Below are 11,109 nucleotides of genomic sequence, written 5' to 3'. Positions count from 1 at the left end.
GCTTTTACCGCCCATGTTGCTCGTGTCTTCATTTCAGAGGCTGAACATGTCGATTAGCGCCTCGTGGTACTCTATCGTCCCCAGGACATCGCCAAAACCCAAGGTAAAATTCACGGTGTTGCAGGGTATCTGAATCCTTCGCAGGCTGAGCGCCAGCTCGAGGTAACCCAAAACATCAATCAAGGTCGATCATTTGTCGACGATTCAGAGTGAACGTTGGATCACTCAGTCATAGCTCGCTGCCACCACCGACAGTCCAAGAATCGCTTGAGTCAACGTTGCGGCAAGCCACCGGCGTGGCGGTGAGTATGAGGCATTTGTACTATCCGGTGAAATTCGATTGATCCTCCAGAATGTGCGCGATGTCTTCTCGATTTGCCATCCAAACTGCTGTTAGACCGGCGAGATCTAGTCTGCCCATGTGAGTCTGCGCGTCGCCTCTGGAGATTCCAAAGCCATGTCAGAAACAGCCATCAACGTCACTATAATGATAAAAGAATGTCTTAGCCAAAATGGAGATAACAAGGTGGTAACGAGGGTATCGCTGGGTCGCGTGGTGCAAAGCAGATACGGGCTTACCGACGATGGCTTGCTTGACGATGACTCATCATGCAACTTGAGAGCATCTAGCCTCTCTTGGTTGTCCTGTGCGGCATCTGTCTCTGGCACTTCCTTGATGCTTGGAGTTGTCGGGGGCTTTGCCAATCCGGCCTTCATACGGTTTGCCTGCTCGGTGAGCTTCTCCCACTTCGCCTCGCGTGCCTTTTCTCGTTGAGCAGCAGTGTTCTGCATTTCATTGTAATCATGCGAACATTCGTCGAAAAGTTGAGGATTGATCTCCATGAAAAGTTTCATTGCATTGTAAACCATGCCATGTATTGTGCTGGCCACTCGTTAGCGGATTGCATAACTCGAACGGAAGCACACGTACCGGTTCCAATGACCCTTTGAATTCTCATACAATGGGGCAAACATGATCGGGAGGATGGTTTCGACGTTGTCACTGACGAGATTGCAGAAATATTCGTTGTTCCAGAAGTATAGTGCACGCTCCGCAACCTGGAAGTGAGGACTCGCCACGGATTTGGCCAACTGGTTGAAGAGAGGCTCTTGGACCTTTGCAAATTCTTGTGGATCCATAACCTCAAAAATGTCCTCGACCTCGTTCAAGAACATGACTTCCTTGGTGCTGTTAACTTTCGGCCAGTAGCGTAGTAGACCAAGCACAACCTGGAATACGGAATCAGTATAATAAGTACAAGATAACATGAGTGAAAGCTTACTTCTTCTGTCAGCGCTGCGTCTTTCTCTAGGAACTGCACGATACAATATGCCAACTGAGGATGATACATGCTCAAACTCTTCACTTTGTGAAGAGGAATGAGTACTCTGGTCAAAAACAGCTTATGCTCTTCTTTGAGTGGGAGAGCAAAGCCATTGATGATTGAACCAAGAATTTCGAGAAGTTCGGCTATGCCGTTGAACCTCTCGGTCTCATAGGTAAACTGGAAAAAGACATTGTTGATGGATCTGCGAATGTAGGACCGAAGATTTAAGAATTTGCCGTAAATGCGGTGGAGCGTCGTCTTGAGGAAGTCTCTTTCCCGGGGATCTTCCGAGTCAAACAGCTCCAGTAACTGAAGGACAAAATGATGATCAATGTAAGCTTTGGCAATGTTTGTGTTGAAGTCTTGGCTTTCAATGAAACGCAAGAAAAACTCGTAGACAACTTGGATGTGAGGCCAAGCAACTTCCAGGACCGGTTCATCTTCCTCGGGATCAAATGCTTCACCCTGTGGATTGACAGGAGGAGGAACGGGGCGGAATAGGTTCTTGCTGAACATTTCGACAACTTTCGGATACATCGGTTCGGTTATCACCGACCTGTTGTTGGCAACGTAGTCCAGAAGTTCGTGGAGGGCGAGTCTCTTGATTTCTTTTGATTTCATGTCGGCGGTCTGATCATTGAAGTCGAAGATGATATTACATTGATCAATTTTCTGCATGAACAACTCTTGTCTTCGGTTAGGAGGGACTTCATGGAAGCCGGGCAATTTCTCTAGGTCACGAGCTCTTTGGTCCGATACATCAAACCGTGATGAATGCTGTCTCTTGGGAGTTCGGACACCCTCGGGCACATCTTTTGGGGTACTCTGCAATCGATCGAAGAGGAGGGACTTTTGGCCGGCCTTGGGGGGCGCCAGGTCGCCAGGCATCGTTTCAGTCGCACCAGGTCCAGGAATGTGAGGAGCACTTGGACTGATGATAACGCTTGGAGCAATGTGATGTCGGCCCGGGGCTGTTCCAGGTCCACCCGGTCCATGACCAGAGCCTTGCGACATGAAATGAGAAGCCAGCGAACCTGACCCTGTTGCAGAGCCAGCATGGTGTTGGGTGGTGGTGTGGCTGGTATTGGTGCTCTCATGATTCCCACTCTTATTTCGGAGATCATTCAGATTCGTTGACGAAGACGTCGGAGTTGCGGTGTTGGAACTGTTGGGGGATCTCGAATCACTACCGGGGAGCGTAGTGGATGATGACAGCGGTGATGCAGTGCCCGAATTATTCGCATCTTTTTTCTTGGACGATTTGTTACTATCTTTCGCCCTCGATAACTGCTCGTGCTAGAATATCAGTGAGCGGAAGCGATTACACGGCAGGGCACAAGACGCGGCTTGGGAGGATACTTACCACTCTCTGCCTGAAACCTTTCATTTTGCCAGACTCTCTTCAGTATTCGACGCGTTCACGCACCAGTGATAGTGAGGGCAGTTGCCTTGGTTGATGCGACGCTTTGTCGGTTCCAGGAAGCGACGAGGCTGTTATGTGCGTTTCATCCGAGTCACGACCACCAGATCGGCTTCTCAGTAGGAGGCGGCGGGTAGAGGTTTCAGGGAAAACCAAACCAATTCAACAGGCTTCAGTAATGCCGGCTACTTCCTTCTCTTCTATCAGTTGCTCATTCTTAGAAGTAGTCCGGGCACAGAGGAGGAACGACAGTACGGCAGGCGGGTAGAGGAGGTGATAGAGGGTAGCTGGAGGATTCGGTTTGAAGGACTGCAAGGACCCTGAGAAGAGCGCAGCAGAGAAGGATAGAAAGAATCAATCCGAGATCAAAGGTGTCGGAGTTGGAGGTGGATTATTGATCTAAGTGCATCGAGAAGGGCATCCATTGAAGAGCAGTCAAGGTGACGAATAGTCGAGTAGTTGTGCGCAGCTCGAGGTAAATGCAAGTCAAAGTGTAGTCGCAGTCGCAGGTTGGCGGGGACGGGTTCAGTGTTTCGGTGTCAGTACGCGGCTGGATTGAGGTGCAATTTAGCAGGTTAGCTAAGGCCAACTTGATCCAGTAATGCCAATTGCCGTCAAAGGGGCCTATTGGCCTGACCACTAAGGCTTATGGGGCACCTGAGGTAGTCGCCAAACCACCCTTACGTGCCTTGGGGGAAGGGCTTCAGTTTGTTTGGGTGCTCGGAGTAGTTGCCTCAAATGAGAGATCGTCACCTAGTTTGGCACTTGGCTGCGGAATCAAGATTTGTTTCATCAACCTGTCATGGGGTTCACAAGATAATCAACCTCCAAGTCACAAGGATATATCACCCGAGACTTGAAAGTAAACCAAGCTTCATGGCCAAATGGTACTTTCCTTGCAACTACCGGCCTTAGCCTTGTCCTCCGCCGTGTCAAAACAAGGTGAGACGTCCTGTCCGCTTGTAGTTACCGGATTTACTATTGGACAGGTTGGGTAAACAACCACATATTATCATCCACTCTGTCCATCTCGTATCGAACCTCTCCACCCAGCATCTCAAATGCCTCGTGGTCCTAGTAATGGGGAGACTGCCCCGTCATTCCAGGTCCCACGTAACCCTATCCTATCTATCGAGCATCCATGCATCGTCAAAAATGTGGAAAAGGCTGTCGACATGCTCGGGGGTCCTGCGGAGATCGTACAGAGTCTGGAGTCAGGATTGGAGAAGCCGCTGGGGCTCAAATTTCAACCCGAGGATCCAAGCAGTCGTGCAGTGCTGTCTTACAACAAGCCAACCAATAATGTGCTGCTTAAAGTGACTGTTCCGAAACGAACAGGCAGGAAAAGGAGGCGAGGCGTTGATGAACAGTTCTCCGAAGATTCTGGAGAGTCACACCCCCGGAAAGATGTCAAATACCTCCTCCGTTCCCTGACCGACAATCGCGAACGCTGTGAGGTCGAGGTCGTGGGCCAGATTGGCTCTACACACGTTTGGCGCACCATGCCCGATTTCACCTATTCGTCTAAAGGGTCTTCATTTCTAGGCGAGGTACAGTCCAAAGTTCTTCCTCAGCAGTACCCGTTGCTTAAGCAATGGCCTTTTCCTAGGTCTTCTCCTAAAGAAGATACAGAGGTTGTTCCTCCTCCAGTGCTTTCCACCCAGAACCTCCCGGCCAACTTCACATATTGCCAAGAGACAGCCGCGGACTCCATGGTTGAGCGACACTCAGCAAACCGAAGGACGGATGAGTCTGTCGTACATTCCACCAGTTAATATCAACGACTTGGTCCGGAGGTGTTTGACGAGCAACCCATCTAAGCGTTTCAACACCTGCCAGCTATTACAAAACCGGCACGGATACCCTTGATTTCCTATATCAGGATATTGAGAGGACAATTCGCTTGATGTGTTGGGCGGATTCAATGACTTCTCCACCTGGCCATACGCCCGCATTTGGATCTCGTTTGTCATATGCTGTAGACTCGATATCCCTCAGCCGACATGCCCCATGGCGACCTCTCGATGAGAAGACGACCATTTGCAAGGTGCACGTTGTCGAGTGGAATTATAGTGGATACCAAGTTCGCTGCATATCATACAACGAAGAGGAAACAGGTCTTGTCCAGTCGCAAAAAAGAGAAGCACGGGAAATCGTTACCTTCAGAAGCTTTTCTAGTCAACCCACTCGGCTCGTTCAGACCTCTTCAGTCGACCCATTCAGCCTTACAAGTTGACGTCCCGTTGAGAAACTAGAACCTCATAAGCAGGTGAGAAGATCCAGCGATAGTCAAGGATCGGAGTCAGCAACGCGATCGACCGATCTCTCCGGATAAATTTTGGTTATCAATCTTTAGTGAGAGATTCCGAGTCTCGGGAGCATGAGCCTGACAAGAAGTATGCCCGTACTCGATAATGCAACGAAACACAACGTCCCCTAGACACAGATCCCAGGGATGTGGGAAGAGGTATCTTGTAAACAGGAGACAGAAGCAAAGAAGATGGATACTCAATGGGGAGGAAACTGTTAGTCAGCAACCTTGCCGGCCCTCCGCCGAGTTTGATATCTCTTGGCAGTCTTGGCAATATGCTGACCAATAATGCAAAGCCTGTGGTGTTTGCCGAGCCATGCCAATTCCGTGCCCCGATGACTCTCCTGAGAGCCCCGCATGTCTTCTCTCACGACCTTCTTATCGCTTGATCGTTCGCTTAAACAGCCAGCATAAGAAGACTTTCATTGCCACTGTCTCCATGTTCGAAAGCGATGGATATAGATAGTCGACCCCCGGCTCAGGCCATGTTCACCTTCGCCACGAATAAACCTCGGACCTCAAGCGGTCGAAATCATGCCTACAGAAAGATCCGATGGAAAAAGTACGATCCCAGCAAGAAATCTCCCAACTCGGCTCCAGACCAGTTTGTGCAGTGGCAGCCTCCAGATGCAACACGAGATGAAGACGAGGAGGGCATCATTCAACACAAATCAAAGCCTAGCGACGCAAAGCAGAATCCGCTTGCAAAGGCTCTTGTTTTTGTCTCTCCACTTGAGCCTCTTCCAATGAACGGAACCCGCGAGGATCCATTCCTAGTTCTACCCATCAAGTCGACTGAGACTGTGCAAGACACCCTAGACTACTATGTCACCATCTGCAAAGGCTTCAGGAATGAGAGATCCGTCGTTCCGGGCCCGGTCAACCCACATCTCTCGCTCTTGCTGCCTTACGCACTCAAGCACCCCATCCTTTTTGAGTCCATCATATCAGTCTGTCGGGCGTCCATTCTAATCTCACTTGGAAGGCCCATATGGGAAGACTACGCCTTTGTTCATCACCGCGGCAGCGCTATAGCCGGCCTCAATGAAAGACTCCAGTCTAGCGAGGCCACTGACGATGCAGCCCTGCTGACAGTCACGATGCTTATGACGCTTGAATATCTCTCTGGCAACCAGCAAGGCGTGATAATGCACTGCAAAGGCCTAGAGAAAATGCTAGAGCTCCGTGGGTCACTCTCTAATGACAAAGACGATACAAAGACGGAGTCCGACTGGACAAAATTCGTCAGCCATGGTCTTGTGGCATACAAGGCTCTAGGGTCCTTCGTGACAGGCCAACCACCCGACCTGCCTCGCGATTCGGTTGGCTACCTCAGGGAGACATTTCAAGAACTAAACCTCGATCAGCCGCTCACCTATCCTGAAACTCCGTTCCCACCAGACCTTTGCATCATCCTTGCTCGCCTTCCCTTAGGGCTCTCGGAGCTCTGTGTTGCATCTAGGATATCAGTACAGATGATCAAGCTCCTTGCTTCAATTTCGGCTGCCACCACCCTCCTGGCCACGGAAACTGTCAGCTACGAGAATCTCCTTGACCGCACCTGGACTCCTCCCTCAGAATTACCCCTCCCCGATTCATCCCAGTACGACGAAGAATGGAAGCAAACGATGATCCAAACCATCCTCTCCTCTCTTCAACGAATGTCGTTGACATCCACCTGCCCACTCGAATACTACCTCACCATGGGCTTGCTAGCCTATATATTCCAGCTCCGAGGTCTAGCAGCAGTGAACCTCTTCTATGATCCCATCCTCCGCAAATTCATCACCTCGTTACCGACTCATGCTAAACCAGCCTCGCTCCAGGAACAAAACACACTGGTTTGGTGCAGTATTGCCACTGCTGGAGCGCTTGCTCTCCGTGTTGTTCCCATGCCCAATTCCCATTTGATTATGGAGCATGTTTTGGATCTATACCCACAAGCGCGCCAGTGGGCCCGCCTGGAAAAAGTTCTACGCACCTTCTTCTATACCAAAGAAATTGGTACCCATTGGAAACGCGTCTGGCAGTCCGCCATGAAGAGACGAGAGTTTGTTATTGGTCAACAACAACGGAAGGGACACTACGTCGATCCCAAGACTGACAGTACCGTGAGCATGGACAGAGAACTCCACGAACAAACCAATTACTCAATTCAGGGGCCGTTAGATTTCCCAGATTTCGACATGAACTCTGAAGCGCTAAGGGCACATATCCGCCAGCACATCGCGGGGGCGCCAAAGACGGTGGTCGAAATGTCCCAGGCTATGGGTCTCTGTCCATTTCGACCACAGGTCTCATCACCCTTCTCAACAGGCAGCTCTGCATCGACTGCGACTGCAACTGCGACAACCACGTCAAGTCCGAACACGAACTTGACGCCTTCGCCAAAAGCCGTCTGACTGTCACGGGTGCAAGATGTATTGAGTCGTGACATGAGCCAGTCTCAATCTTTGTACTTTGGGCTCGAAACAATCTGTTGGACTGAGTCATGGGAATTTCTGTTTCTATTAAGACCCCATCACCACACATTATAAGCCACATTGCGTCTACAGCTACCACTGCTCCGGCTTTTTCAGAGGACGGGACGCTTCTGTGAGCAAACCTCAGTGCCTTTCCAGTTGTGTGGAACGGATGGATAGCTGGCCCTACATATCCTAGGATCCATAGCCCCTTCATTCTCACGAACAGGGAGCATTCAATCTTGAGGCAACAATCAAATCGACTCCCCTCCAACTTTGACAATATCCCCACTCACTTCTCTACATATTCATCTCTCTAAAGGCTCACCTGACCTTTGCGACGAACGTCTCCCAGCTTTCACACATGCAAACTTTTCACGGTGGTCTAACTCCTGTTCAATGTCGTGTGGCATGACACTTCATGTTGTGACGTCCAGGCCGCGCCACTTCTTTGACCAGAGCCTTTGGCATCGTATGCCTCTGATGCAGACCTCGCTACGGCACCGTGAAAGGTCTCACGGGTTTTGGTCTGCACAGGGGGCTATATTCCGAACAGGCTCTATCAGCCAGACGCCTTTCAGACAAGATCAACTGCCGCCCTTATCAAGCCATCCTTTACATAATGATGCTGGGCCCTGATTGCGCTCTTCGGGGCGGTACTCAGCAAGCGTCACTACAGATGTCTGGACACGCGTCACCTCGCGACCAGTGGTGACAGCACATGAACGGATTGTTAGCTTAGTCGGGGTTATCAAACACGAACGCCTGCAGAATCCCGTCCCAACGGGGAAATCTCACATTTATCATCCGCCTCGGTCTACCGGCTCGAAACCAGACGCTGCCATCTACACGGAACCCGATTGGCAGCCTACACATGCTATGTAGTGCCAGTGCGAATGGATCATGTCGTTGTGTGCACTTGAAATCATGATCTGACCCGCCTGCCTGCTTGATTTGCGACGATGCAACCACTGGAGGGGCTATCTTTTGTTTTTGGTTCTCGGTTTTGGGAAATAAGATCAGGTGTTCCTACATTCGCAAGCCGTGGTGGCCCAAGGGAGTGGGAACCGTCGGCACAGTTATTGCGAATCGCATCGCGTCGCACCGTATTTCATATCTACCTACCCACATGCTACGCCGGGTGTGGCTGTGGCTGTAGCTGTAGCTGTGTATCTCGGATCTCTGAAAGATGGAGGAAGAAATTGATGGAGTTTACTCGTATGATATCTCGAGTGGTAGATATTATTTATGTTGAGCTCTGGGCCCCTCAAGATGACTTTCTTTCGCCGTCTGTACCATACACGATATACAGTACACAGTAAACACACGGCATGTAGATAGATATCATTAAGTTTCGTCTCTCTGTTCCGTTCTGATCATCCCTGCCTAGGTTTGGAAATGCTCCCTCCCTCATGAAATCCCTCAATACCGCTTCGCCAGCACACCGTCGCCGATCGCTAGAGAAACCGGATGCAGAGAAGGATGGTTCAGGATAGATATCGTGTATATATATATATATATATACCAATCTCTAGAATACTAGGCAACTACCTTACTATCTACCCAGTGCTCGACCGCCTTACCGTGATATCTCAAATGTCTCCTTTACGTAGATCTGCTGTCAAATAGCCGGACGTGGCACGGCTGCAATATTCCTTCAAAGGCTCGAAAAATCGACAATGTTTGGGTGTTGCGGTACAGCCCATGTGTCGGTTACATGCGGCCAGCTGAACAGATGCTGGCCGTCGTAAAACGAGGCACTCACGCAGAGTGAGTCTTTCGCTGTCGCCATTTCCGCCATAGAATAGTCATTCCGTCGTAACTGGCAATGAAAATAGTGAGGTGATCATGTCTAACAAACTCTAAAATTCTGCGTAACAATAACGTTTCATTCGGTGCTCAGGCTCTTAAGTGTCTCCTGGATCCCTTGTTTGAGGGCGCGATATTGGATGCGTTGCAGAACGAGTGGTGGATTGCGCAAAAGCTGCGCCGTTCGGGAAAATACTCTGTGGCCGTAGAGGAGAAGTACAACGGCAGTCATCATCCAAATCAGATAGACGATCATTGCTGCCATATATAGTCGGAATCTGACGACAACAGGGATGACCACACCATCCCGTATCCCGTGGTACCGGGCGACAATAAAGTTTCTGATTGGTCTTTGATGCTTTCGTTGGAGGTGTTGTTGTAAACCTTCGACCATGTGCCAGGCGACTCGCCTGTTAATCTTTTCCCAGGTAACGTCGCAAGTATATCTTCGCGCGGCAATAGCCATGGTCGTACGAAGATTCTCGTCAGTGGAGAGACGCTTGACAAGGGTAATGTACTGCTCCAGATAGTGAGGAGGAACTAGATAACCGGTTTCTTGGTTTTGGACGATATCAGACGGCCCGCCTTCATCACGGGCGATTACTGGGAGTCCACTCGCCATGGCTTCCAAAACAACCAGTCCGAATGTCTCTGTGATAGAGCAGTGGAGGAAGATGTCGCCGCTGGCGTAGGCACGAGCGAGGTCGACCCCGGTGCGAAACCCGGTGAAGACGACGTGGTCTGATACGCAGTCGAAGAGACGATGGACCTGGTCCTCAACTTCAGCGCTCATGTTTCCACCAACTATGAGCAACTTGAATGGAAAACCTTCTTGTGCGAGTCGCATAGCGACCTGCGCGAGAAATTCGAAGCCCTTTTCGGGGGCTAAGCGACAGACGCAGACTAAGATGACTTCTCCATTGGGTGCCAACTCCTTGCGATATGCCTGGTCTCGCTGAGAAGGGTTGAATAAAGTAGTGTCGACGCCTCGGCCCAGTCGAACCATCTTGTTGCTCGGAGCACCTGCTCTCTCAAGGTAACTGCGAACACCGGAGGAAGGGTAGAAGATGGTGTGAACAGTACGATGATTGAACAAAAATCCTTGAACCACACCCAATAGCCAGACGGAAAAGCGAGCCACTGGTCCAGGGAAAAGGATTTCGCTGTATGCCGACAGATCTGTCTGGAAGTTGAGGAGGACGACCGGGGGATCTTGCAGCTGGCGAATCTGAAACAGCATTTGAAATCCTGTAGAAGCAGGACTGGCCAGATATACAATATCGGGTTTGAAGGTGTGTTTGTAGACGTCGTCGAGTTGGAATGGGTATACCACGGTCAAGTCAGGATTGTAAGGCAGTTCGTATCCGGGCAGCCGAAATTCAGTGAGATTTGCACCGGTAGCTGGCTTGAGGCGCGACTGTCGAGAATGAGGAGCAACAATGGCCAGTTGAACACCATTTTTGCGTAGGTATTCGATCAGCATGAGGGTAGTTCGACTGACTCCATTCACAGGACCCAAGGATTCGGTTGCGAGGAGGACTCGCTTGCCCTTGAGGTAGGCAGGAAAGACATCTCGCCTGTCGATCTCAGCGATGGCTCCTCCAGCACATACTTGCAGCTTCTGTGATGTGGGTGGAGGATAAGGCGGTTGTTCTGCTGCCACCTCCATTATACCGAAGACTCAAGGATAAAAGATAATCCGAAACCCCAGGCGCAGTGTGCCCCTCGCCTTATCCTTATCCTTATCTGGATGCTCCTTATCGGGTGTGCACCACACAA

At 50.4% G+C, this 11,109-nt stretch overlaps 4 protein-coding genes across 4 annotated transcripts; 2 read left to right on the top strand and 2 right to left on the bottom strand.

Annotated features, from left to right (window-relative positions):
* Positions 1–408: 408 nt before the first annotated feature.
* Positions 409–2,715, bottom strand: Z517_06145 (uncharacterized protein; the record flags this gene model as incomplete). Its single annotated transcript, XM_013427887.1, has 4 exons — positions 409–883; positions 932–1,230; positions 1,284–2,624; positions 2,692–2,715. The coding sequence occupies 4 exons, from the start codon at positions 2,713–2,715 to the stop codon at positions 409–411; spliced, it is 2,139 nt and encodes a 712-aa protein (XP_013283341.1).
* Positions 2,716–3,809: 1,094 nt separating this feature from the next.
* On the top strand, positions 3,810–4,523 carry Z517_06144 (uncharacterized protein; the record flags this gene model as incomplete). Its single annotated transcript, XM_013427886.1, has 1 exon — positions 3,810–4,523. The coding sequence occupies one exon, from the start codon at positions 3,810–3,812 to the stop codon at positions 4,521–4,523; it is 714 nt and encodes a 237-aa protein (XP_013283340.1).
* A 988-nt stretch (positions 4,524–5,511) lies between these two features.
* Z517_06143 (uncharacterized protein) lies at positions 5,512–7,461 on the top strand (the record flags this gene model as incomplete). The annotated part of the gene is made up of 1 exon (XM_013427885.1): positions 5,512–7,461. One exon carries the CDS (start codon positions 5,512–5,514, stop codon positions 7,459–7,461), a length of 1,950 nt encoding a protein of 649 aa, XP_013283339.1.
* Positions 7,462–9,409: 1,948 nt separating this feature from the next.
* On the bottom strand, positions 9,410–10,999 carry Z517_06142 (uncharacterized protein; the record flags this gene model as incomplete). The annotated part of the gene is made up of 1 exon (XM_013427884.1): positions 9,410–10,999. The coding sequence occupies one exon, from the start codon at positions 10,997–10,999 to the stop codon at positions 9,410–9,412; it is 1,590 nt and encodes a 529-aa protein (XP_013283338.1).
* Between the last annotated feature and the right edge of the window lie 110 nt (positions 11,000–11,109).

Source organism: Fonsecaea pedrosoi (genome assembly GCF_000835455.1).
Source record: "Fonsecaea pedrosoi CBS 271.37 unplaced genomic scaffold supercont1.4, whole genome shotgun sequence".
Taxonomy (NCBI): Eukaryota; Fungi; Ascomycota; class Eurotiomycetes; order Chaetothyriales; family Herpotrichiellaceae; genus Fonsecaea; species Fonsecaea pedrosoi.
The sequence above is the reverse complement of the archived record's forward strand: the minus strand, read 5'-3'. Positions and strand labels throughout refer to the sequence as shown.